The 27,486-nt window shown below is 40.1% G+C and overlaps 3 protein-coding genes across 4 annotated transcripts; 2 read left to right on the top strand and 1 right to left on the bottom strand.

Annotated features, from left to right (window-relative positions):
• Positions 1 to 3,405, top strand: LOC138604791 (zinc finger protein 853-like). Its single transcript, XM_069676778.1, has 4 exons — positions 1 to 169; positions 941 to 1,035; positions 1,755 to 1,836; positions 1,934 to 3,405. The coding sequence occupies exons 1-4, from the start codon at positions 1 to 3 to the stop codon at positions 2,728 to 2,730; spliced, it is 1,143 nt and encodes a 380-aa protein (XP_069532879.1). The 3' UTR covers positions 2,731 to 3,405.
• Positions 3,406 to 5,852: 2,447 nt separating this feature from the next.
• Positions 5,853 to 15,880, top strand: LOC138604861 (equilibrative nucleobase transporter 1-like). The gene is made up of 12 exons (XM_069676887.1): positions 5,853 to 6,030; positions 7,656 to 7,785; positions 9,000 to 9,046; positions 9,499 to 9,575; positions 9,717 to 9,809; positions 10,201 to 10,340; positions 10,444 to 10,586; positions 12,808 to 12,951; positions 13,101 to 13,208; positions 13,292 to 13,478; positions 14,977 to 15,100; positions 15,286 to 15,880. The coding sequence occupies exons 1-12, from the start codon at positions 5,853 to 5,855 to the stop codon at positions 15,433 to 15,435; spliced, it is 1,521 nt and encodes a 506-aa protein (XP_069532988.1). The 3' UTR covers positions 15,436 to 15,880.
• LOC138604860 (E3 SUMO-protein ligase ZBED1-like) lies at positions 15,623 to 27,234 on the bottom strand. Of its 2 annotated transcripts, XM_069676885.1 has the most exons (8): positions 24,987 to 26,308; positions 24,799 to 24,896; positions 23,991 to 24,322; positions 23,819 to 23,883; positions 23,472 to 23,629; positions 22,400 to 22,894; positions 19,944 to 21,397; positions 15,623 to 17,762 (listed from the first exon to the last, which is right to left on the bottom strand). In XM_069676885.1, exons 1-8 carry the CDS (start codon positions 26,090 to 26,092, stop codon positions 17,085 to 17,087), a joined length of 4,386 nt encoding a protein of 1,461 aa, XP_069532986.1. In that variant the 5' UTR covers positions 26,093 to 26,308; the 3' UTR covers positions 15,623 to 17,084. The 2 variants fall into 2 exon arrangements, with proteins under 2 accessions (XP_069532986.1, XP_069532987.1); XM_069676886.1 differs by lacking the exon at positions 24,987 to 26,308 and adding an exon at positions 27,161 to 27,234 and having other exon boundaries at positions 15,630 to 17,762; positions 23,991 to 24,896.
• Between the last annotated feature and the right edge of the window lie 252 nt (positions 27,235 to 27,486).

Here is a 27,486-nt window from a genome sequence, read left to right as displayed (position 1 = left end):
ATGGAGAAACTAGTCGTTTCCGCCGTGACGGAGATCAACCAGTTAGTGTGTGAGTACTGCGCCGTTCTTCGAGTGGAGCTGAGCCGGGAGAAACAAGACAACAGCGCCCTGAGGGAGCAACTGAAGCTGCACCGACCTGTCAGCAGCTTCATGCCGGACGCTCAGGATGGTAAGATGATGCACATGCCCACACACTCCAGAACTCAGGATGTTAGAAGCAGTGGGGATGAAAACGATGGTGTGGGGACCCTCAGATCAGAAATAGAGGAGACCAGGAGCTAATGATTACTTCGGTTTTGAAGTCACTGCTCAAAATCCTCTTTGTATTTGAATACAATTTTGATTCAATCGCTTGTAATTGTGATGATTTACTTATAATAAGTCTTCAACACAAGCAATGTTGCACCCTGCAGGACAAAGATAAGTCACAAAATGTATTGAAACACTAGAAGTCAGCGTTACATCTCCCACCACCTGCAGGGGTGACTTGAGAACAAGTGTAAAAACACACTACTTATTAGATGTAATCAGGGACATCCAAAAATATGCAATAAATTCAATGAACTATATGTAAATGTTGATCAAGGGAAAACCATGTTCAACTGTGTTGCTACAATTGTTACACAAATAAGCTGAAACAATCACCAAATGCAACATTGACTTTTAGTGTTTCATTTAATATTGTGACTCTCACATTACTTGTTAAACGTTTGATGACTAATTGACTATTAACAAGTAGAAAACAGATGCAAGTGAAGGAATTACAAGCCAATGGAACAACAATACTCTGGTTATGTCATGATGTTCTATCTTTATGCATATATTTAGTTGTGTTAGACTTAACTGGTCCTTTTTATTTTGTTTGTTTAATTATTGAATGAAAATGTAATGTAAAAGTTTCAGTTCAGTCATTGCTGAGTGCTTGCTTGCTAAATTATAGGAAACAATGGAGCAGGACCAGAGCTGCAGGCAGATCAGCTGAAGAGAAACACAGTATGGGAGAATGTAGAAGAACCTGCAGAAGAGCAGGAGGAGGTGAGGCTCTTTACTCAGGCCATTAAAGCATTTTGCTTTTACCTTACTCATTAAGTTTTATCTTTAGACTGGAGAGATTACACTCTATATCCCCAAATATTATCGTGACAATGCCTTCAGAAATCTACAAAAAACATTAATATCATTTTTTCAGATGCCATTTTAGACTGTGAACGAGGCCTATCATTTCCTTAAAGGCAGAAATTCTTTTTCAGACAATTTCTTCTTATATCTTTGTCACAAATTCTTTGTTGAAAGCTATAATTGGCATTTTCTTTAGAGGCACTTTTTTAATTTGTTGATAATCCCTCAATCTTTCCCCCTAATTTTTCTTGTCACCTGTCAGCCGTTCTATCAAATAAAGGCAAATGGCCATAGAAATAATCTTCAAATAAATATGTATATGTCATAGCATAACACTTTTATTATGCCTTGTGTTAGTTTAAAAAAAAAGAAAGAGAAAATAAATTAGCTTGCAGATTTCTATGGTAAACTACTTTCAAAATAAAGTGCACTCCTACTGCTTTCTTCAAAGTTGCCAACATCAGCTTTAGTGCAATCAAGTGAAATTCTGACACAGAGAGGTTATTAAGCACAGCATAGTTCCTTCTATCCACAAGATGTGTCTGATTATTGTAATACCAGTAGATGAAGAGGATGTAATTATGGGATGATGTGTTAATAAATACATTTTGAATTGCTGTTTTTATGTGCCTCAGAGAGCCTGTAGTTCTGTGCACTACAATTCAGGACTAATTACTGTCAAATGTGAGAATCCTGAAGATCAACAAAAGCTGAGAGGTAAGCATGTTGTTTTTTTTAGCTAAAACAACAATGTCATGTCCGTTATGACCATTAGAATGACTGTGGTGACCTTTGCTTCTGATTTTCTTTTCAGCATCACCTCCTGTATACTCAGCCACATGTTCTGAGGTCAGGGAGTGTCCTCCACATCCATCTGGACAGAGCTCACAGTTCTGCAGTGAACCTTCAGAGGCCAACAAAGATCTACACACAGGCTGCAGGCCATCTTTGGAAATGCAGTGTCGGTTAAGTATATCCCCAAGTGGATCACAGTTTGCTGATCTGGGATTTCACATTAAAAGAGAAGTAGAGAGTCCAGACTTACAGACTCAGGGTGAAGATGTAAATCTGGGCTTTGAGCTCCAGGAAGGGTTTATGTTTCAGATGTACACTGAATCCGGAGCGTTCCCTGGGGGCAGCACCCTGCCTGACGCCCCAGCACCCACATGTTTCAGCAGCTTACAACCACCAGAAAACCAACACGTGCCAAGAACATTAAACATGCCTGATTTATCATCAAATAGACAGCTCACTGCTGGCAGAGAAGCATCCAGTCACCAAGAAAACCAGTATGGCAGGAGAAGGACAGTTCAATATCGGACACCTGGGCGTTTCAAGTGTGACTACTGTGGGAAAGGTTTTCCTTTCCTGAGCATGATGAATGGCCACAGGCTCACACACACCGGGGAGAGGAATCAGGTGTGCGGTCAGTGCGGGATGACATTTATCAGACGGAGCCACCTGAGGCGCCACGAGATGCTGCATGCAGGCATCAGGCCGTTTACCTGCCTGGTCTGTGGCCGCAACTTCTCTCGTCGCGCACACCTCGGTTCACACATGAAGACCCACTGCGTGGGAACAGAGGAAGTTTCCGTGTTTCTGGTCTCATAATCGACATCGGCTTGCATGCATTGTCATGCTTCAAAGCTAAATTCAAAAGGGCAACAAAAGTTTAGAACTGAGGCAGCCTTTCGGATGACAGGTGACATGTTTTCAAGAACTTTAACCAAGTCCAGTTGCCCTTTTGGATTTAGCTTCGTATTACCATTACCTGGATGACTGAGAACCTTCACAGACATTGTCATGCTTCATTTTAAGCATACAGAGAGAAGAGTTGAAACCCGGCAAGGGAGAAAAGCCTCCCTTTAAAAAAATATCAAACCTTTCTTTTTATTTTAAAACTTCTGAATAGGCAAAAACAGATTTTGTGATAATTATAGCTGAATCAGCTCATTTCTGACCACTAGGGGGTAGAAGAATTCCTCAAAGCCATATGAAATTCCTGAGAAAACTTTGGTGGGGAGTTTTCAAGTTTCCTCCAATAATTAACTGACTTTATTTCTATTTGGTGTTTGGCAGGGAACTTTAGAGTACTGTAAGAACCGTAAAGTACTAAAAACACGTGCTTTTGGCTGTTCAATTGGTAGTTATTTGATTCAGTGTTAATACTGACTATAAATGAATGTGAAATCATTATTTTATTATCTAGAATAGACATCATATTCTGTTTTCTAAGAGATATGAATTCCTCCCATTGATTACAGTCTTATACAGGTTTTTCATGAAATAAATCAACCTTAACTTGAGCAGCTGGAATGTATTGAACTCTCTTTTCCAAATGTGACTTTTTTGTGCATATACTGTATTTGTGTTTTGGTGATTTGCCAATTCTGCTGATGTGTCAGTGGCACAGCTGGACATAGATTACACAGGATCCATAATATGTCTCAAAATGTCCAGTCATCTCACGGTTTGAATGACCTCCAAACAACAGATCTCCGCACAGAGTAAAGAGATTTTAAAGATTGCACATATTCTGCAGTTAATCATGCAGTTGCATGTCAAATTCAGATGACTGTGACAATACAAGCTGTTCATTACATTTTCTTATTAGATGAGTAATTTGTTTCTCCTTTAAATTCTTTGTGCACACAAACACATTGCTATCTGTATACAGTACACATATTTCTTTAACTTTATATACAAATACAGTATACTTTGCAGATGAACAGTGATCATAATAAGGAAAACTAATGCCAGTATGATATAAAGACACTGTCATGGATATTCAAAATCATTAAAATACCCCTGCAGTTGCATTCAAGTATATTTTGGTGACATTGATGAGTTAATCTTGTATTTTTAATTATATTTGCAGGGCTTAATTGGTGTCATTATTTAATTAACATGTGGGATGAGTGTTAGTAAACCCGTAAGATTAGCCTATAATGCTCAGTAAAACCGTTAAGAAGTAGCTCATAACGGACACCCATATGTTAATGTGGTTTCCCGCCCCATGTCCACCTGTTGAGATTCCAGCTGGCTGTGAGAGGCTGGGTGAGAGATGCAGCTCTGTACATGAGACAAACACACTGCGGCTCGGTGGGTGCAAGGCGCACTGTCCTGCAGAGCCCCTAGAGGACCGCAATGGATGTTTGGATCACCTGGAAATTAAAAGGTAAGACACTTCAGAGCTAATTGTTAGCGCAGGTGTTTGATGCATTATGCGTGTTTTGTCCAACAATGTGCTGAGTTGCTGCAACTTCTTTACAGAGAGATACGGACGAGTTATGGGCAGGCTATTATACGGCATTCGTGTTTACGATAATGCATGTGTACAGTTATTTTGCGTCTAATAATTCTGAACCACTTTTGATGGCCACGTTATAAGGATAGAAGTTGTAGCAGTTTAGTGTCAACGTTTTGCCATGTGTCAGTACACGTAGATTAAGTGACCTAATCTGGATTACAGTGAGCGCAGCCTGTCGATAACCTCCGTATGTTGACACCAGACAAGACAGAACACATAAGAAACTTTTTCTGTGTATTTGAAGTTTTTAGAAAAAGAAGCTAATAAAATGAAACTGACATGAAATGAAATGTAACTTTGATACCATGAGCTTTGAGTTTTTAATTATATATTATAGTATAAATGCAATTATAGTACTGTCCTCACTTATGTGCAGCAGACTTTTGATGTTATTGTAGGTACCTAATACAATCTTTAATGCTGTGTAGTTTAAAGTAAAGGAATTTAATATGTAACAAAAACATAATCAGATTGTGAAAAGAAACTCAAAGGAATTTGTAAATATGACAATATGATAATATTGTGAGGCAAAAAGTATTTTGTCCTTGAAAGTAAAGAACTCAGCAGGCTATTTGAAAGAAAAAAAAACATCTGATTGAGATTTGATCTGATCTGAGTTTTGAAACTTGTGGCCCAGCAGCTTTTTATCTTGTTGTGTCTGTGTTGGTTGAGCGGCTCCAGATGTCCCTGAAAGTGTCACCACAGCCTGGACGAGAGAGATTACTTGAGCAGAACTTACTTTTTTGTTTGGTGCGACATTTCCTTTAATTCTGCAATTTATGTTTGAAATGATCAGTATGAGCAGAGTCAGTTAAGTTTCTCTTAACAGACTTTGTAAGCACAGATGAATCTCGTGTCAACTTACATCAAAGTCACATTCTGCAGCTGCAGCATGGCACCCCACAGTGCAAACTGCAGGCAGTACTCTCTACCAGAGCAGCAGAGGACAAAGAGTCTCTGCTTGTCACATTTCATGGCCATCTCCCTCCAAGGTGTCTTATACTTAAACACTTATTTTAAGGACGTATTCAGGATCATCTCCACACAAAGTAAAATATCTACCTCTTGTCATTCTTTGAGCATGATTTAAAACCCATGTTTAAAAAAAGCTGTAGAAAAGTTAACATATGTCAACTGCTTCACTAATGCAGCTAAGTCCAGGATCATCTGTTGCTTAAGCACAGAACAATATGCTCTATCTTATTGTCCTGTTTTGGCTGACACCTGTTTTGTTTTTCTTCTGCATCTTAGAAACTTTAGTGCAGCAGAGACCTTTACTGCCCGGCATTTTCTGAAGGAAAAACTGCTTCAAGAGGATCAAGAGGAGGAGAAAACAACGGAAGAAAGGGAGACAACATCTTCACGAGGACTTAAGCCATACTGGAAGTGGACCTGTTGGCGACGTGACGAAGAGGCGTGCAGCATGCAGTGGTGTGGAGTGGGTACCAGTCTGCGCTACAGGCTGACTCTGGTCTCTGGGATTCTGGAGTGTCTGTGCTTTGCTGGTCTGGTGTTTGGTTTCACCTCTCTGGTGTTTGTGCTGAAGAAGGATGGCTACTTCAGTGCGCTGTGTGTCAGCGGCACAGGCACCAACAGTACAGGTGAGCCACTCTGGAGTCCTGGTTTCAGAGGTGAATTAAAGCCAAAAAAAGTACAAATAATAGCAAAAATTGCCCGCTTGCAATTGCTGTTGTTTTCAGGTGTTTTTCAAAGAAGCCCAACCACTGAGCAAAATAACAAAAAGGCAACTACCGTATAAACCTGCCATTGTCAAAACAGCTCAAACTACCCCTTTTAGTCCCTTTGGCTATTTTATTAAGCTATACTGATTTTAGTTCTAACAAGTTGTGATTTGCTATGCATGTACAATTTCTGACCTCAGCTTTAAAGAAATCTGAGCATGAGGATAGAGAAACATGCCTATCTATCTGTATCATAGAGTGTATATAAGAAGATACCATGTATTGGCTTGTGAACTACTGTGATGAAGCCTTCATTTCAGAATTAAGGCCATCACCATCTTAACTTATTGGAGTCAGAAGTTACCCTATTTTGACAAGAGGATGGGTATCCATTGCCAGGCCTCATATCCTAGTTGATGGGTTGCCAAGGGAGCACCTTGTCACTCATATGTAGCTAAGCCCTAAAGGATACCCTGTGCTATTTTTCACTCTAAATGAGCCCGTAATTTAAAAAAAATGAACATCATGCGGTATTATGGAGGACTTAAAACTAGACATTGAGACAAAGAACTCATGAAAATGTTACTGAGGTAGTACACCTGCTGAGAAGTTCAGCTCATTTTCTGGGAAACTTGCGTACAATTAGACTGTTTTTGGTAACCAGTGGAGTCACCCTATGCTGGCCATCACAAAAAAAAGCAGATTTAAAGCATATTGTGTATTGGCTTAAGTTTTGAAACCAAGAGGCAAAACCACTTATTATATGGAGTCTATGGTCTCTCTATCACACTCATGAATATATGTGTGAGCTGATCAGAAAGTTTTCTGCTGAGTAGAGAGCAGAGACATATTCAGTGTTTGACCAATATTGGCAAAATAATTGATAACAGAACACATTTATAATTGCATATATTGCACAGACAGCAGACATCCTCAGTGAATGGGCTTCTTTGAAAAACAACAGCAATTGCAAGCAGACAATACAGCAGTACTCATTAAAAAGTCAGCTGGAAGCACTGTATTTTCCATAACCGCCACACAGACGTCTAGGAGCTCAATGAATGAACAAAATAATTAATGACCTTTAAAAGCAGAATTCTTAAAGTGAAAAATTCATGTAAACTTAGAAAAGTAGTTGCGATCTAATGATTCTTAATCACAAAAGTTTGGATCTGTCAGGAGTACTACATCCTGTAGGAGCAAAGAGAGTGTAGGAGAAGAGGGGTTACTTAGTTGATGAAGTTATTCTAGTCTGCCCGGCTCATTGATCCTTAAAGTGACATCTTTATCTCCCATTGGGCCATTGCCCCAGTTAAATATTGACAAATCACCCACTGACTATAACCTCAGTCGTAAAGGCCAGTGTTGCATATTTCCACACACACACCTAGCAAAGAGCAACATTTTCATGCTATTAAGGCCAAGTTTCTGGATCTAATTCAAAAATTGTATCCTGCTTTTAGCAGTCATTTCCTGTTGTCCATCACCAGTTTTCACGATATCCCTTAATTCTCCATCTTTCTCTGTGCTTCTCTTCCTTACAGACTGCAGTAGACAGGACGAGCAGTTCTCTCTGATCTTCACCATCGCCTCGTTCCTCAACAACTTCGTGAATCTAATCATTGGCTATGTGTTTGATCGATTTGGCACGCTGGTGACCAGGCTGCTGGGAATGTGAGTTCCCTTTATTTGTCTTTCTCCAACCACTAAACAAAAGGAAAATCGCTTCAATTGAACATCAGAATCAGTTTTTGTTAAATTTTTCCAAAAACTGATGAACGGATTTTTACTTTTTTCCATGTCTCAACTTAAAAAACACATAATGAGCATAATGAAACAAAAGTTGAAAATGTTCTTTTGACAAAACAAGATTGTTACATTTGTTAAGTCATTATCGATGCATGAAACATACACGATTCAAGAGGTCAAATTTATTTTTTAGTTTGCACATCAGTTATTTGCACACTTTACAGTTAGGGTAAAGGGGGACCAGTTAGGGTTGCAGAGATAACAGTAGGGAGTGTCTAATGGAGGTTGCGAGAGATTACCATGAAACAGATGTGACTTAATTTGACCTCAGAGCCCACAAACACAGCAGATTTGTGACGATCAAAACCATGAATGCTTTTCAAGAAAAGTTACACAAAACATGGCACTCCTAGTTCAGACAGAGCCACATTCAGTCACAAAGGAACCCTTTTGACCCCAGACGTTTTGTCAATAAAAGTTACATTTCACTTAAAACACGTGCCTGCAGTTTTGTTACACAACTCATGCATGCATGATAATATCGGAAAGCGCCTATAACACAGTATGTCCTACTAAGAGTTGCTCTTTCCTGGGACAGTAAGTAATGTTTATTTCTAGAGTTTAAGCGTTATACATTGACAATTTGGGTTACTTATTTATTTCTTTTAGCACACGTGGATGCATATCTTTAGATAGCCTGATACAGGTTTTCAGGTTAAAGAGCCCACTGATGAAAAGCACTAAGACTGTGAAAATGTGTTTTAAAAGATTTAAACCAAACTAAACCCAGTTAAATAAAACATTTAAAACAAATATTCAACTCTTAAATGAATTCATAGTAAATTCACAATTATTGTCTATCTATCTATCCATTATCTATGCTGCTTATCCTGTTCAGGGTCGCGGTCCCAGCCGTCATTGGGCAAGAGGTGGGGAACACCCTGGACAGGTCACCAGTCAATATCAGGGCTGACATATAGAGATAGACAACCATTCAAGCTCACATTCACATCTACAGGCCATTTAAGAGACACCAATTAACCTTCCATCGTATTATTGAAAAAGTGAATTGTGTAAATAGCTGTCAGCTTTCTAGTGTGTCTCAAAGTGTGCATTCAGTCATGTTTCTCTCTCTCCAGATCTTTGTACACAACTGGAACCCTTCTCGTGGCCTTCTCCAGTGCTGGTAGGTACCCACATACAGGTGTTTAAATCCAAAGCCACAAAGAGACAAATTAAAGCAGTTAAACTCTGTTGACTTCTAAAGCACTTAAATCTCCTCATATTAATGATAGTGGAATGAGCCAACATAAATAATATTGTTTACATCAGGGAAATAGAATGGTGAATAGATTTACCTTTCCCCTCTGTCATCATCCCCGTTTCCATTGGTTTCTTTTAACTACAATCCTTGGGCAAAAAGGCATAATTTTGATGTTTTATCAACTATTATTTCATGGGAGCTTTAACAACCATAATTTCTCAAGAAAGTTTGCTTGTTTATTATCTTATTAGCTGTCATGCTAGCATGACTTGCCTGCTAACTCTCTGGACTCTTTTTGAGTTTGTTTTGTTTTGAATTCAAGTGCACCACCTGTGAAATTAAATATTTGTTATTGTCTTTCTTCTCGATTGTAGCATTTTCCAACCTGCTCTTTCCTGCACTGTCCCTCATCGCTGTTGGAGGGGTTTTGTTCCTTCTAACTAACATGCAGGTAAATACTGTATTTCAGTATGGATATCTGAGCAGAATACTATATAGTATGTTCATAAAAAATTATATTACATATACCTTTAAACTCTCCAATAAACTGTATTATACACCTTGCTGAATTATGTCTCTCTGTGCTGGGAAGGTGGGCAACCTGTTCCCTGCTCACCGCTCCACCATTATCACCCTCTGCAATGGTGCCTTTGACTCCTCTTCTTCTGTGTTTCTCCTCATCAAGGTAAAAGAGTGCAACCATGTCAGAGAAGCCTTTATGATTTTAAATAGTGGCGGCATGAAATCATTTACTAGATGGGTTATTGTGATAAAACAATAACAGCAGGATTGCAGATTGCACTTGGTCATGTAGGGTTAGGGTTAGGGTAGGGAATTCACACAGCAAAAAAACAAGGCTAATGCAAGTCTTCTGTGCAGTCAAAACAATTGATTCTGGTCTTGTTACATTAAATCTAGTTTAACTTCGGTTTGAAATGCAAAGGAAATGCACCATTTGGGAGGGTCTCGGCTGTCTTGATATACAGTAGTGTATGAATATTTGTGAACAAAGCAACAAAATTGCTCTTATCCATTTTTCTTGCAGTTTAACCAAAAGCTTTCCCTCTGATTTCCAGATTTTGTATGAACAGGGAATCTCTCTCCGCTCCTCCTTTCTTGTGTTGTCCTTATGCAGCATCATACACCTGGTGAGAACCTTCGTGCTGATGCCTAGAACCCACATCCCCTACACTCTACCACAATACTACAACTACGGGTGAGAACATTAACTTGTCTATTAGACAGATACTTTATTTGGTAAAGTAGATCATCTTCACAGATTAGACATGACATAGACATTTACTTTTCCTGGTGCATAGATTGAATTGTGGAAAGGCCAACACCTACAATGTGGAGCAGTTTGAGAAGATGGGGGATGGAGCCATGCCAGGTTCAGGTGAGAAGGACAACATGCCCCCAGCTGCTCAGGATGGGACAGAGGCACAAGACTCTGAAAAAGAAGGTACGTATTCTTTTTTTTTTTGCTATCCCTGCACACAGACATGTTTTAAACATTCTCTAAAACTCCTTAGTTCCTCCGGCTGTGCTTACGATCAGAGATAATTTTGCTACAAGTAAATGGACTCGAGGGTACAATTACAATGTTACAGGTCAAGGTCAATTTAGTCATCATCATCAACATGAATATCCCAATAAACATTAACAACATCCTCAATTTCATCATCATCATCAATAGCTTCAATATCATTAAGTGCAGAAGTGTTCATGAAATAACTGGGTCTTTAGCTTTTTTTAAAAGGTGAAAGGGACTCTACGGACCGAATGGATTTTGGTAACTCATTCCACCACCGGGGGACTACATGGGAGAACAGTCTAGTTAGCGACTTAGAGCTATCATTGGCAGAGCGTAGTGGGTGGGAGGAAGTGTAGACCTGGATGAGGGAGTTCAGGTAGGTATCAATTAATCTAACAATAGTAAAGAGCCAGTTGATATTCAACTTGGGGAACAGCTGGTGACACCTTTCTCATATAAACATGAGACCAGGTCTTTAAAAGATGCCTCATTCAAGTGCGACATGCGATGGAGAAGGTAAATTATTATGATCTCCAACTTTACAAGCAACTAATTATGAAAATTATATGATTAAGTACAAAGTTGAGAAACAAAAAAGAAGCTCTTCCCTTCTCTCTCTCTCAATATTAACATCAACCTAAGGAAGTAAATAATGACATTTTAGGTATTTAATGTAGACATGTACAACCTCTTAGTTAAGTACCTCTAAGTTATTTTGTTACCAAGTACATCTTTTTTTCTACCCAACAAAGTATAAAATCCAAAACACAGTTTAAATAACTTTTAATAATAATTTGATAAAAAAATTGACCATCACTGACTGTGAAAAGACGGTCCAGGTTGCTACGTTCAGATTGCAAGAAACAACAGGTTAAAACAATTTTCTTGCAAGCATCACAAGTAGATATTTGTGAATGTATTTAACAAAGCACCTTTCTGTGTGCGGACGTGCTTTAATTTTTGCTAACATTTTTGTTAGAATTTTGAACATTGACAAAGCACGAAATAACTATTTGCTATGTTAAGGTATGTTCTATTAAAGGTGTACCTAGCGAAGAATAAAGAGAAACCTTCTGTCTGTTGTAATACATGCCTCACTGAATGTGAGTCCCTATCTGCACATAAAGAGCCAAAGAGTGTGACCTTCTACACAGCATTGTTAAAGCGAGAGTGCAGTAAGAAGCTTTCATCAACCTTTAGCTAACTAAAGCATATTTAACTTGATGGTTTAGGTAGGTAGTGTTAGCATGATAACTAAAATTTCTTTACACTGATTTAGCTCACTATGAACACTGAAGAAAAATCAGCAGGACCATCCATGTCTGAGGGCGTGCTTGCAAATGATAAATGGACCACTTAAAGTTGCTTTTACACTACATGTCACATTCACCCATTCATACACTGATGGCAGAGGCTGCTACTTAAAGTGCCCAACTGTCAATCAGTCATCACATTCACACACCAATGGCTATGCCACCAGGAGCAATTTGGGGTTCAGTGTCTTGCCCAAGGACACTTCAATATCTAGACTGTAGCAGTCAGGGATCGAACCTACAACCTACGATTGAAAAACAACAAACTCTACCACTGAGCCACAGCCGCTCCCTATTTGTGTTCATTTGAGCCTCTGACTGAACTCGGCTTTCAGAGACTCTGTTTCTTTCTGTTATTCCCCCCCAGTCCCTTTTCCCTTCGGTTGAAAGCATTCATGAAGTAGAGTCTGCCTCCAATTCCAAGTGGTTAAAAAAAAAAGACATTGTATCAATACAGGTAAAATCAGTATATCTTTTATCATATAAACTATTTAGGTTATTTACAGTTAAAAATGCTGTTTGACAACTGTAATATATGAATATGAATATTGTTTTCATAATACTTAGCACAGTACAATTTGTGTCAAAAAAAGTCTGGATTAACCGACGAGCCCACCCACTGTGTGGTCTGATATGTTTTTGGTCTAGTACGACTTCTAGTGGTTCGGATTAGCTCATTTCACATTTCATGTCAATTTCTAACCTGTCCTTGTATTATATGTAGTATGTCAATTTGTGTGTCTGTACAGTGAGTGTTAAGAAAAAACAGAGTCAAATTCCTTGTACGTGCCCACATACTTGGCCAATAAAACTGATTCTGATTTCCATGTGTTTAGTGGCGAGTTTCTGGAGCTGTGTGCTGTCCTGGTTCTTCATGTTGAACCTGCTGTGGTTGTCTGTTATGCAGCTGAGGCACTACCTCTTCATTGGCACTCTCAACTCCCGGCTCACCCGGCTGGCAAACAATGACCCTGACCTGGGTAACTCATTATAAAAGTTCTTGACTATTTGTCCTTCATACTAACTGACAGTGATTTACAGTTACATTTTTGTTCTCTTGCTGACATTTCCATTTTCCTCATTATCTTTTCTTTGCTTTTCTCTGTGGCTTTGACCATCTCTCCCCCAGTGAGTCAGTACACCAATGCTTTTGCCATGACCCAGCTGTGTGGAGTGCTGTGTGCTCCCTGGAACGGACTCATCATGGACAGACACAAGGGGAAGCCTCTGGCTCCGGGTAAATCTATAACCAGTGTCATAACTTCACATTTGCAACTTCCCAACTTTAAACATTCCCTTTTAACAATTTTTCTTCTGTAGGAGAAACAGAGCAGGAGGTAGATCTGCGCTCCTCCATTATGTCTTTGTTCCTCACCTGCCTGCAGTGCCTGCTGTTCTCTGTGTGCGCCTCCATTCCTTCCCTCCCACTGCAGTACCTCACCTTTGTTCTGCAAGTCCTCAATCGCTCCTTCGTCTACGGGGGAAATGCTGCGTTCATTAGCATTGCGTAGGTGGCTCACACACACACAGACACACACACACACACACATACACACACACACACACACACACACATTTTTAATATGCCTTACAATACAAAAGGTCTAAACAAAAGACCAACTTGGAACCAATTTTGTTTAAGACAATTAATTTTTCAGTGTTTGGAACTATTGCATATTTGGCAGTGATAATCTACAGTTGTACACAGGTTTCACACTAATGGGCAGGGGGCAGAGAATGTAGGAAAACAACTGAGTACTGACTGTTGAAATGTCATCAAATGGGTTATTTTTGCAGTATCAAGGTTATGTGTTGTACATGTAAACATCATATCCTGAATTCTGAAACTTAAATAGGTTACCCATAGTACATCATAAGAAACAGGGTACTGTGGTATTTAAACATACCCAGGTTGTCTTTGTTGGTACAGAACATTGTGACTGAGAGAAATCAATACACAAATGCACATTGATGATCAAAGCTGTCATGAGCATGTATACTTGGATAAAGAGTTTCATGAAAACATCATATTGTGACATCACGCAAATTAGGATGAGGCTCGAAACCAGGACACTAATAAGCATGTAAACACACTCTATGAAGGCCAAAGAGTGGAGGAGCAGAACTCAGGGAATTCAAAGATGATTTTTCTTTCATCATAGTAATATTAGCACTGTAATTAAAAGGATAGTCCTCAGAGGTTGATAACTTGAACATACAGCACATAAGTACTCAGGCCGGCTTCTCCAAACAGGGCATATTGAATGTATGAAAAATGACCCTCATTACATCATTTTGGATACGGCTTGAGAATAGAAATTCTAAGTTGGGATCTGGATTTTTAAATATACTATGTATTAGGCAGAGTCAGTCTCATGGTAGATAAGAAGTGGATGTAGCCTCTTGGTTTCAAAAGTGAAGCCAGTGAAGCCAATGTGGAAGTGCCTTAATCCTTAAACCCACATTACCTCAGTAAGCATCTTTATAATGAGTTTATATTTAATAGTTTCAAATCTTCTTCAAAACAGTAAACACAAGTAATGCCCTCCTATGTAGTAAAATAGATGATAAAGCAGGGTGTGCTTTAGGATTTGGCTACCTGTAAATGACCTGATCTCTGTCAACTATTACAGAGATGTAAAGTTGCGTATCCAGCTTGTCATCCAAATAAGATCAGTTCTTGAGCCTCAAAAACACAAAATGGCCAAATTGCTTAACTTGAGCCTTCAAATTGTAGTCCAGGAACTCATCGGTGATGTCACAGTCACAACGCCTACTTCTTATATACAGTCGTCTTCAGAGAATGTTATTGAATTGCATTATGGGAAATGTTGGATCCAACATTTTTGGAGCTTGAACCCTACTCAGAATTAAGAGTCATGATGTCTCGGCCACTACAGCTTTGATTTAAGCCTTAGCTTTTGTAACTCATTTTTGTTAATCAAAGAAAGACTGATGCCATGTCATAGACATACCTGTGTAAATGAAATCTCTCTCTCTCTCAGTTTTCCAGCGTCTCACTTTGGGAAGCTGTTTGGCATGGTGATGTCCCTGTCTGCAGTGTTTTCTCTGCTGCAGTACCCTTGCTTCGCCTTGGTCAAAGGAGCTCTGGGTGGAGACCCCTTTTTTGTAAGTGCTTGAAACACTTTAAATAGTAGTTTTACAAAAAAGACCACTTCAATATCAAATCCCTCTGGAGGGGCACGATAAAATTTTGAGTAGCAATGAAAAACTTTGTCTGAAGACAGTGACTGTATCACTGATTGTTACATTGGCACTGACTAACGGACCCCTGTTTTTGTGATCTGTTACAGGTGGACATTGCTCTGATTGTCCTCACTCTGCTGGTGTTTATCCATCCCGCCTACGTCTTCATTCACTGCAGAAAAGTAGCTCAAAACAGAGAGGACAACACCCAGATCAAGGTCGACAAAGGCTCAATAATGGCTGAAGCCAAGTTTTAGTCACATAATTATTAAAATACGTTTTTTTTATGTCTAGAAACTTAACTTTTCAGGTTTTAAAATGCTTTTCTTAGTTGAAAAAAATGTCACCTGCCTGTTCTTCAGAATTTCTTTTACTACGAAATAGATTTTGTATACATTTTGTTTTTATTTATCAAACAACTCTGTTGAAATTGCGTATGGTGCTTGTGACAATAGATGTACAGCAGTGTACAAACAATTCTGCTGTACTGTGTGCTGTATATTTGTGCACCATATGTAGAATTGAGTTAGTATAGCAGCTCAAATGGTAATATATTTTATTTTTAAAAAGTGTGATAGGTATATTTACATTACAGTAAGACATCCAAAGAAAGAATCGTTGCATGTACATAAACAAGAATATTACAGTCAATGACAATAAAGACAATGTGCCAATACGAATAACAAGTGGTAAAGCATAAACAAAGGCACATGGTAGTAGTTTCACACAATGCTTACAGTGTTATCATGGAGTGTCATCTTTCCTGTTTTCACAAACGGTTGTTTACATTATACCTACAAATACAAATGTATTGTATCCGGAAGAGTTAAGGCACTAGGCTACATGGTACTTAATAGACAAAAGGCAAAGTTAAATGTAAATCAGGAGTGAAGCAGTTCAAACTATACACAGTAAGAAACAGATTTTACGTCAGCTTTTTTTTCTCTCTTTAGTCTTCAGCAAATAAAAAAGAAAACATCTAGCCACTGTTACTTTCGGGAGAAAGTGATATTTTAAACCTTAAAATCAGCTTATAAATATGGTAAAAGATTAAACTTAGTAAAACTTAAAATGATTAAAGAAGTCCTGTCAAATCTAAAATCATCCCATATGTAAATGCTGCAAAAGATGGGATTTGTCACTAATCATTCAAATACTAGCTTGCCTCTGATGCATCAAGGCAGTAGTAAAATGATAAAATGCAGAACACAACTTGGTATTTGTCAATTCAAATATTTAGAGTACAATAGCCTATTTCAGTAGGTTATATTTTTTTCACCATTTTTATTCTACTTAAATTCTCCTTTTATTTTAGTGTTTATTTACAAACTACTTTAAACCTTTCACCTACACCCCTGCACCTTTGGTCATTTACTGCACACACAGCAGTGTCTGCTGTTGACTTTCTTCATCAGCAGTGTGCTCAGTCTAAAAAACATCTTTTGGATTTTTTTTTTTTCAACTACGATGCCATTTTTGCAACATGACGTACAGTATCAAAACTTACAAAACCAACGTGCTACCAAAAGCCATCAGGGCCAGCTAGGTACATTTATAGGAAGAGGTTGCACCACAGTCAGTGTATTTAAAGAGGGGACATGCTATCAAAGATGGTCTCTCTCCCTGTGGTGTGAATAGACCCTACTCACAACAGCAGAACGAACAGGTACAGGAAAGAGCAAGGGGAGATACATATTGTTATAGATACATGGCAAATGACCTTGTTCTTTTGGAAGGATAAAAAATTTAAAATGCTTAAATAGTGTCACCTAATGTACTTTGGTCGTGCTTATGGACCAGGGCGGCCTGCCCAGGAAGAGTCAATCTGAGGGAAACACTGGAGTTACACATAACCAAGAGGGTTTAATTCAGAGCTTATAAAAAGGAATGAATGTATTTTGTGTGTTCATGGGACCTTTTCAATCCCACTGCTCTTGTCATCATTCCTAATTGCTGCTTGCCCACTCTCAGCGGTAGGCATGTGGTTGTGGTGCAAAAACAAAATTGAGTCCAAGCTTTCTGGTGGAATGTTTGCTCTCTTCTTGTATGTGGCTCGCGCTCCTTCCTGCACAAAGTCCTGTGCAGCACTGCCAGCCACTGCCGGGGCAGCCAGGTAGACCCTTGCAACTGTAGCCAACAGTGGAAACTGCACTGCCTTCATCCTCCACCACTGCAGGGGCTCCACTCCCAGCGAAGCCCCTTTGTCAGCTCTGAAGACAGAAATCTCCATGTCCACAGTCTCCTCCACAGAATTCGGCCTGCTCTTGGGGGCCGAGCAGAACAAGTCTCCCAGGAGGAACTCCATACCCGACATCCCACCACCTTGAGCACCTGGTTCTGCCTCCTCACTCTCATCAGCCTCCTCTTCATCACTCTCTTCTTCATACTCCATCTCTCTGAAGTTGATTGGGCGGGTTTCTTTAAGGCGCTTGCTCCTCCGCAGGTAGTCACTGTCTGACTCTGGTGACCTGGGTGAGGGGCTTCTCTTGATCTGGCTTCGCTTCTTACCTCTGCCTTTCCTGCTGTCCTCATTCACAATCCTGACAGCCTCTTTCTTCAGCCAATCAAAAGTGGCTGTCTGCTCCTTGAAAATAATCAAAACAAAAATATATTTAATTTGTGTTTCACTGTATCACTTGCTTTACAGATCAAGAAGGCAGCATCAAAAGTTAATGTAAATATTTCTGGCCAATGATGAACATGCACATTAGCAACAAAAATAAACTGGAAATAAACTCTTGGTAAGAAAGAAACTCATTTATATATTTCTTTGCATATATTACAAGTGTCTTCCACTGTGTCTTGTTTTGAAACATTTAACAGTTAAGCACTTGTTTTTCTTTTGTTTGTTTATGTGAACAGGGTTTTGTAGAAAAACAAGTTTCTAGTCATGTAAAAACAAAACAAAAAACCAAAAAATAGTTTGCCTTTATTTGATACAACATATGAAGAGAGACAGGAAATATGGGGAAGGGAGAGAGGCAATAACATGTACAAAATGGCTGAGGGCCGGGGTTGAAACCGGGACTGATGCAGCACGGACTTTACCTCAGCTGGTGGAGCTTGCACCCCATGTACAGAGGTTTTTTCAGTACTGAAACTCCGGTATTAAGTTCAAAAACAATATCGACTAATCAGGAACAATTCCTTACTCTCTTCCCCAAAGCAGTGATGGTCAAACCATAGTTTAACAACCGTACTATTGGGAGAGTCGTGTTTTCATTTCTCTACTTACCAAAACCAAAAACACACATTAACAAAAGTGAATGGAAATTTGTTTAACTGTGCATGTTGGCTCTAATGTAATGTCCATAAGCATGTCTGGCTAACTAGCTTAATACCTACAGTAGTAAACAAGGGTTACTTCCAGTAACAAGGGGCCAATCATGATGCAACTACATTAGTTTGAGCAGTCACAGGTCACGTTAAAAAACAACAGCATGGGGCACCAGTTTAGTTTAGCAGTGAAATCAGTGTCCCATGTGCCCTGGGCTCGACTCCGACCCCCTGTCCCCCAGCTGCATTCTATCCCCTCTCCCCATTCTCATATTTCCAACTCTATCCACTGTCCAATCAAATGAATTCAAAGTCCAAAAGAAAACCAACCCCAAAAGCCATGTTCACAACTATCACATCCACACAGTTGTATGTCCTTGTTGTGTGGGAGCCACTCCTGGAATGCTCGCAACCACAGCCTGATCTAAATAGAATGTGTTACTTTGTCAAACACATCGGTTAGTTGTTATTCTGAGAGATAACACTGAAAACTTTTAGAAAAAAGTAGGCAAGTTAAGCAGCCAAACAGTATGACAATGTTATGAAGAATCTGTCTGATCTAATATTTTTCCTTAAAGGGCAAATTCACCAATTTTCCACCTCAGTCCCATCATGCTATTATGGGGAGCTAATGCCATTATGGTACAACAAAAATACAATTTCGATCAGTGCCTTTGGAGGGCTCACAGTTTCTTGTGATCATGACAATAATTCCACCTTTTGTGTGATCAAAAAATGTATTTGTCTGGTCTCCCAATTAACAGAATGTAAAATCAGTCCGGGGCTGTCCACATGTCCGGAGTCGTTAAGCAGGAAGGGGATTATTATATGGATGGACTATATATATATATATATATATATATATATATATATATATATATATATATATACACGCTCCTGTTGCGCACTCGTTTTAAAAACATAAAGCTGCGTTACAGAGAGTAATAATAGTAAACACCTGTCAAGTCTGGACTTTACAGTAAGCTGTTCAAAGATCTGACCCCTCCTCTCCTGTCTCCTCGTCGATCTTTGCCTGCAGTTGCATGTATCTGTGAAACTTTATGGCCGTGTTTGCGCTTGAATATCATCAGTGCAATTTGGTCTGAGAATCGGACCTTGAGATGAGTGAATTACCCCCTATGTTTACCAACTGTTCTGGTCTAAAGAACGAACAGGCAGACTTCTTGTGAGACATCCAAAGAGACATACAAATACAAAGAGCTTACAAATGGAGCTAGCATTAGCTTAATTTGCTGGTTAGCTATAGCTGCTGTAATATGCAGTTGACAGTTGTCATTTCAGGCAGTACTATCACCACTCAGCTTCAAGAACAGAAGAAATGCTTCTGTCTACCTCTCTCCGAAATAAAGGATAAGATAAGAATTTCAATGAAATACTGTGCTAGAACAGAAAACTTGACAGGCAAAACAACGGTAAATAATGAGTTTATCAAAATTACAACTCCTCTGCATTTAACTTTACAACTCACCTTCTCCTCCATAAAGCCAAGCCCATGGAACTGGGGGTCAAGGGAACATGCAACACACAGAAACCTGTTAACGACAGGGTTGTCGTAACAGCTCGTCAAGTTCCGTCTCATCATCTTCTTCACTTCTTTCAGGATAGATGAAGAATCTCCCGGTCGTGACACCAGGTGCCGGGAGAGCAGGCCAGTGAGAATGGGTTTGATGAGGGACAGGCGGGGAAATGCCTCTTTTGCGAGAGTTCGACACGCTACATCCAGAGGTTTGAGGACCAAACACAACTCCTCCAGAACTCTCCATTCAGATCGCAAAGTTGTAAAGCTTATTGGGGATGTGTTGGTGGTGGAGTTTGCGTAGCAGCTGCCAGATGAACTGGATTCTGAAGCACTGTCTTCTTTAGACTCCTCTTTAATCTCTTTGATTGTATCACAAAAAAGGCTTTTATGTTTGACGAGTATGCTCAGTACAGGATACAGCTTATTCCATGTTGGCCGAGCGTGAGCCCCTGACATCAGCTCTGCCTGTTCTTCTTTTGTCAGGGTCTGAAATATAATGCCAGCATGGTGCTGATATGAGTCTTGGTTTTGTGCTGGTGGCAGGAACAACGTTGAGAGAATACCCTGGAATTGTCTAAGGGTCTTTGAGATGACACTGTGTGACATCACTTCCTCAATGCAGCCTTGCACAGCACTGAAGAAACATGGAACAGATGGTAGCCCTTCACTAGACTGGCCATGTTCCGATCCACTTTGTTCCTCAGGTGATACAGAGTCGTCCTTCTCAAGAAAAGTTGTTGAGTTAGGGTGAGGAACGCTTCCAGCTCTCTCACTCTTTTTTGGCCCTGAACCCATCTTGTTTCTTCCCTCCCCTCCCAGCAAGACCAGATTGGGCTGGACGATTCCCAACTGCTGCGCCATCACTTTCACATGAGCTACCACTGCACTGACGGAGTCTTTCGCCCCACTTTCGTTAAGTCTTTGGGTTGACAGAACCAGGTTCTGAAAAGTAAAATTACCGTCTATGAAGTGTGCCCAGAGGGTGAGGTACCGCTCAGTGTTGCCCTGCCAGTTGTGAAACCAAACATCCACACTTAAAGTGACAAAATGAGGAACTTCCCTGACATGGCTCGGAGGTCGCCCACGTCTCCTGGGCTCAAAGTCGATGGGAGCAGTGTAGTCAGTCTCCTCATTTTCTCCACTTCCAACTTTCCTCCTCAACAGCTGCACCAGCCTCGTCTTGCCTTTGGTGTGCTGTTCTTTTAGGAGGTTCTCGAGTTGACAGGTTGAAGGCATCTCATTGTAAAAGGGCAGGAGAGTGTGGATCAGCTGTTTGAAGCCTTCCCCTTCGACCAGAGCTGGGGGCTGGAGATCCATGATGACAAAGTTGGTGATGGCATTAGTCACCTGAACAGGCAATACCAGTGGGAGAGCATTGACCACTGGCTGAGGGCGTTGTTGACCTTTTATGAAAAAGAACAACCTTCAATCAGTAAATAATCTTTAACAGCCTGATAACACATTTTCTACAAAGCCTGTTCAAGCTGTGGAACAACACATTTTGACCAGAGATTTAGAGCAACAGCAGAAGAGCTTCAGGTACACATTTTGGTCAGATTTTTTAGCCATGCCAGTGGCATGAGAAGTTAGACAATATCCGAGTTCATGACCAGATATTTTCAAAACTAATTCACATCAGACCCAGACGGACTTTCTGTGTAGTAATTAATTAGCAATAAATTAGTCACTAAAATAAGATGGTGAGCATAGTACACATACCTGCTAGAAATTAGCATGTTACCATTGTCGTTATGAGTATATTGTCATAATAACCTTAGAATTAAGTTCAACACACTTCTGTGCTGAATCATCACAGCCTCATGGCTGGCTAGTATGGCTGTTTGCTTTTGGCCACCATCAATTTTGGCAATTGTAACATTGTACTAGAAAAAAAATAGAGAGTAGAGATCAGGGGACACATCATCTAAAATAAGTCGAACGAGAAAAGAAACACAAGCACTTGAGAATAAGACAGCTTTTAAACAAACTCTGTGCTCAAACAGCAAATTAAGAGAAATGGTAAAATTACCAATTTAACTGGTTTAACTTTGACTTACCGTGCTTTCCGTAGTTTTTTCTGCCACAAGTTAAAATATTTCACTTGTGTTCCCTTTTAGTTTTACCTCCAAATAAAATGGTTTGGATAATTTGGCTAAAGTCTTAGTTAGTTCACAACCTGTCTCACCGCTCAAGTCGTGGACATTAACGTTAAGATGTAACTATGTCTCTAAATAGCAACACTCTGATAAGCACAATGTAATCTTAACTGCTACGATTTATAGCAAAACATACTGTATAAAAATTCAAGTTCAAGTTGTATTTAATCTAGGACCTTTAATTAGTATCAGGAATTAAATACCCTGTATTTATTTTACAACCAGCAGGTCATAGATAGTAATTGTTACCTGCAGTCGGAAGGCCTCGATCCTTGTTACTCTCACGTAGTCTGATGTGGTGTTTGTTGGCGAGATGGTTTTGGAGATCGGGGGTTCCTCCTCCACAGCCCACATGTTCCCCACACAGCTTACATACTGCAGTGTTACGGTCAAGAGGCCTACCAGTTGGGTCAGGCTCTAACCCAAAGAAGTACCACGGACTTAGCGGTGTAACATTCGGGTGACTAAGCAGTTTCTCAGATCCAGGCATAAAATCATACTTTTCCGATTGAGAGCTGGGGGACAGAAAAGATATCAGGGAGGACGAGCCTATGCCTGAATCACAAGCTGCATCAGGGTTGGACATTGTCGTCACATCACTGATGACAGGCATGGGGCTCTGTGATTGGCTATGGTCTGACCAAAGGGAGGAGCTGCTGGGCTCTGGGAGAGTGACCAATTGGATGTCCTTCAGCAGGCGCAGCACCGTCTCCTTGTCTCCAAATTCACATTTTACATTGTCACCTGTATCTCCAAATAAAAAATAAAATTAGATGATGGCAAATTAAATTTAAGTTGGATCTACTAGACCAGTGGCTCTCAACTGATCTAGCCTCAGGACCCACCACCACCTCGTTAATGACTAATCGTGACCCAAATTTCTGAAAATGTTTCTACCACTCAAATTTAATTTATGAAAATGGTGCAGTTTGGACCTGGATGGAATAAACACAACAGTATAATAGTCAAGAAAAATGACTAGCAGTGCATAAGGGGAAAATATTCCCTCTACAAATTATTCAATTAACAGCCTTTTTTTTTCAATAGAACAAACTCAAAGTGCATAATAAATAATACTACATTAGGGCTCATCGAGTTGTGACTGTAACTGTGATTATCCAATCAGTGGATACATGGAGTGTGAATAAACTACACTACTGCACGCACATAATAGGAAACCCATGTCCTTGCCAGACCTTTTTTTTCCCAAGCACACAGCTGAAAACAGCTCCGCAACCCACTTTTGGGTCCTGACCCACCAGTTGAGAACCACTGTACTAGACTACCAAAAGTCATTCCATGCTTCAGCAAGTGAACTCACCCATCCCAAGGCCAAGCAAGGTGGCATAATCCTTGCCGATCCCGACCCTGAGCTCTGCTCCCTCTATGATGGGCTGGGAGACCTTGTAATAGATGTGGCGGTAAAACTGAATGATGGCCAGGTTGTGCTCCTTCTCACTGCTGGTATATGTTACATACCTGAGACATTAAAACAAACATATATAGTATGTAAATGTGAGCTCTGTTGAACAAAATACTGTACTGAAAAATAAGCAAATCAATGAGTGACTGAATGTGGGGCTTCAATATGAAAAAAATCAAGCAGACAGCAGAAAAAGTAACTACTTTAAGAGGGAAATATCACCTGAATTAATAACAGATGCCTACCTCATCCAGTTAGATTTGTTTTCATCCGAAGCATCCACATAGACAAAAGCAGCATCATCCCTGATCTGGAGATGGGAGCAGTATAGACATATTTTTTGAACAATGTTGAATGGCGTTCTTACAGGATTTCTATTACATTTTAAATGTTACTGTAGTGTGCATGTCTACTTACAGCCCAGGCATATTTGAGGTTGGTCGGCATTTGTCCTCTGCACAATTCTCCTACAAATGGTCCAAACATGACACCCTGCTGAAGGTGACACCTCGCATACACCTTCATCTCTTCCATCTGCTTTTCCCCAGAAGAGCCTGGATCAGACATCCCAGACCCCACTCCCTTGCACAGACTGAGGCAGGAAGGCAGGGACAGCACTGCCCGAGAGGGGCCGCCAAGGAGCCACGGTTCTCCAGGAGGGAGCACAGCATCTGGGACATAGCTCTGGCTTGAAGCAGTCTGGAGAAATGGAAAATCCTCAAGGAAATCTTCATGGTTTGGATACAAGCCTTGCAAAAAAAGAAAGACAAAAAAGAGAAGATTTATGTCAATTACGGAATTAGTTGAGGTATTTTTATTGATAATCCTATGGTCCATTTCTGTTTTTTGACAATAAAATAGAAATGACGGAATAAAGCAACACAGGAAATAGAAACAGCAAATATATTTCAGAGATGTTACTAAATTAGACTGTGATTGTTTTTAAAAAATAAAAAACATGAGACATTTACATTTGTATAGCAAAGACAGAAGCTTCAGGTTTGCATTAAACATTTTATTTTGTTCCCGAAACAAGGAAATGCCTGTTGCTTTAGTTTCTTGTATCCAGTATGTGTTAGTTTATGCCAAGTTTCTGTCTACATTTATCTGGACAGTTTACTACGACTGTGATTTCTAATACAATGAGTCAACTGCAGCAGTGGTGCAGAAAATGTGTGCTTGAATGAACTTCTGTTAGGTGGTGCCCAGTTGTCTGGTGGCAGACCTGCTGGGCCAGCTGAATCACTCTTTGGCAATATCTTTCTCCACTTCTTACTGCTTCCAAGTGATGGCGGTGGCTGACTGTGAAGGGAGCTTACAACCCTGGTAAAGAAATTATATTTTTGTCAATTCAGCAGTTGTAACAAGATATACGTGAAGGAGGACAGCAACAAGTGAATAAAGTAATCCTACCTGTGCACGATGACAGGAATAATTATTCTACCATCCAGTCCTGCATTGCACAGATGGTGAAAAGATGTGTTTCGGATACAGTGATTGGTATATATAACTGATGTGCGTGCTTCTTTACACATGCGAGAGAGCATTGAGCCTAGATAATTGACTCCAAGGGGGGCATTGTTGTACCAAATTTCATCAGTGAGCTCCTTTTTTGGCTGCAAGTAAAGGGCAGTTGCATTTGATGGGAGCTTGCTGAGGTACTTTAACAGGGAAGTAATGGGGCAGAATTCATTGCCTGGCTTCTCAAACATAGAACATTGGTCCTTTTTGTTATTAAAATTTGTCTCATCACCAAAGGATAAAGTGCAGTATCTAAGTCCCCTCTCTTCTTGTCTGATTACAAATGAATCTGGCTTTAGATTCCTGTTAGCCTGCTTCCCTCTGCGGCCAAAATATATTTGTATATCAAACCAGACTTTGTTCAGAAGACCCCTCGGAGTGCAGGTGTCCATTACGTGCGAGTGTCTGAGGATGCGGATATCATCAGGTGACAGTGATGGATGGTGTGATGCTCTGTCTCGACCAGACTTCCTTAATCTCTTGAGCACTCCCAAGAAGACCTTGTTGGCAGAGGTGAATTCAGCATCTTTCATTAAGCACACAGGGCGGCTGACAGGAGGCTCTTTAAAGTAACGGTTAAGTCCAGCTCTCAGTGCAACATAACTAGCAATCCCATACATCTCTCCTTTGCTGTTTCGTACTGATCCATAAAATTGTCTCAGCATCCCGTTCAGCTCAGTCTTCTCCACTGTATTCAAGTCCAGTTGCAGCCCCTGGGACTCCAACCAGCCAAAGAAGATATTCACAGCCCATGTCGTCTGCTTCCTTGTAAGCTTGCTTATTTCAGATCTGCTGATTTCAAGTTCATCCAGTTCCAAGTCTGATACTATGGCATGTCTAGAAATGTCACTGGTATTTACCTCACCCTCCTCTTCTTCTGACTCTTCCTCTTCTTTTAGAATGATCTCCTCTTTAGTTTCCATATCAGGTTCAAACAAATCCAAATTCTCACGAGATTCCCTCAGGTCTGCGTTCATTATGTTAGCTGTTAGCTCCATTAGCTATTCGGGCAATTGCTTTGTATTTAATTTAAAATGAAGCGAAGGATTTGGTCATGTAAACAAGGCGGAGTGATACCGCTCAAGCAGTCAGGTTACGGTGCTATACGGCGATTATACCACAGTCATTATCTGCTTGTATTGTAGAGAAAGGGACCAGTCGGTTTCGACACGGCACTTTAAAATGCTAAAGATGGCGTCTTTAACTGGCCAATCATTGCACCAACCGCATGTCTGTAGTTATTTGCGACATATCCTACGAGCGGGACAGTAGAAACATAACCCAAATCGAATGACATATCCTATTAATATTCCCAAAGGCTTCTGTCAGCTCCTAACAATGGACTACGCGAATGACTGTTTAGGAGATGCCATGGCAACAACATTGGTATGGGACTGCCGTAAAACAGGCTTCAAGCACGGGAGCTTGTTCTCTGCGCATGCGTGCTGTCATCTTCAGACGCTTACAGATGTGTTTGTTATTGCAAAAATACACTACGGTGTAGAGTGTACACGTGTGACATGGAAATTACATTGTGTATACAAGAATGACATTTGAAAACCACCTGTTAAAGAAATAGTTTTTCCTCAAAAAGTTACTTACTGAAGTTACTAGATCTACGATTGAGAGAAACTTGATTCTATTTACTTTCAGTGTGTGGTCATGGTCGTTATTACATTTTGCATTCATAAATGTGACAAGGTGAATACACTAATCAGTCTATGTTAGGAACGTTAGTAGGCTATGTAGTAAAACAACCTATAGGCCTACGATAGCCTAACCACGTGGTCTGTACTCTAAAATGTTATATATACACTTGCAGTGTTACACGGTGCACAACAGCATCAGATTCAGAGATTATTTTTCCATCTTTAACTCAATCCCATGGCAATGCACAGTTATAAATCGTGCCTCGCCATACTTGCACGTGTGAGATTTAGTTTAAAGGGGATGGATGAAGCAGTGGTTGCAAAGACTATCAGTGCAATGGGACTCAAATTTGATGCACTTTTCAGCAACACAGCTGTGGGAACTTGGTGAAAGTCCTAAATATTGTGGTAAATCACCTTGAGCCTCAAACAAAGCTCCCGATGCCGTGGGAGAAATGGTCTCGAAGAATTCTGCACGGTGTCGACGTCTCAGATGACTTCTTAAATTCGTGGTATTTCCACCTTTTGAAAGCACTATTTTTCGGCATAAACGACAAACGGCCTCTCGAGAATTCAAAGGTTGTCCCTTTTCGTCCGCTTTTAAGCCAAAATACATCCATACAATAGATTTGCCTCCTGGTTTACTGATAAGATCCATGTTTCTGTAATATGGCTCTTCTGTGTTTTTCAGCAAGCTATCCACTGGCTGCAGCACGGCTTCAAGAGGTAGGGTTGATAGAAAG

This window comes from Semicossyphus pulcher, unplaced genomic scaffold, assembly GCF_022749685.1.
Source record: "Semicossyphus pulcher isolate SPU_LCO1_2020_fin unplaced genomic scaffold, fSemPul1.0.p SCAF_27, whole genome shotgun sequence".
In the NCBI taxonomy this organism is placed as follows: domain Eukaryota; kingdom Metazoa; phylum Chordata; class Actinopteri; order Labriformes; family Labridae; genus Semicossyphus; species Semicossyphus pulcher.
Note: the sequence above shows the minus strand (reverse complement) of the source record. Positions and strands in the feature narration are given on the sequence as shown.

Coding starts and splice junctions, on each gene's coding strand:
- LOC138604791 (XM_069676778.1), top strand. CDS start 1: ATGGAGAAACTAGTCGTTTCCGCCGTGACGGAGATCAACCAGTTAGTG. Junction 170..940: donor CATGCCGGACGCTCAGGATG/GTAAGATGATGC, acceptor GCTAAATTATAG/GAAACAATGGAGCAGGACCA. Junction 1,837..1,933: donor AGATCAACAAAAGCTGAGAG/GTAAGCATGTTG, acceptor TTTTCTTTTCAG/CATCACCTCCTGTATACTCA.
- LOC138604861 (XM_069676887.1), top strand. CDS start 5,853: ATGCAGTGGTGTGGAGTGGGTACCAGTCTGCGCTACAGGCTGACTCTG. Junction 6,031..7,655: donor CACAGGCACCAACAGTACAG/GTGAGCCACTCT, acceptor TCTTCCTTACAG/ACTGCAGTAGACAGGACGAG. Junction 10,341..10,443: donor CCACAATACTACAACTACGG/GTGAGAACATTA, acceptor CCTGGTGCATAG/ATTGAATTGTGGAAAGGCCA.
- LOC138604860 (XM_069676885.1), bottom strand. CDS start 26,092: ATGGAGCTAACAGCTAACATAATGAACGCAGACCTGAGGGAATCTCGT. Junction 24,897..24,986: donor ATTCCTGTCATCGTGCACAG/GTAGGATTACTT, acceptor TTTCTTTACCAG/GGTTGTAAGCTCCCTTCACA. Junction 17,763..19,943: donor TTGGCTTTATGGAGGAGAAG/GTGAGTTGTAAA, acceptor ATTATTTTCAAG/GAGCAGACAGCCACTTTTGA.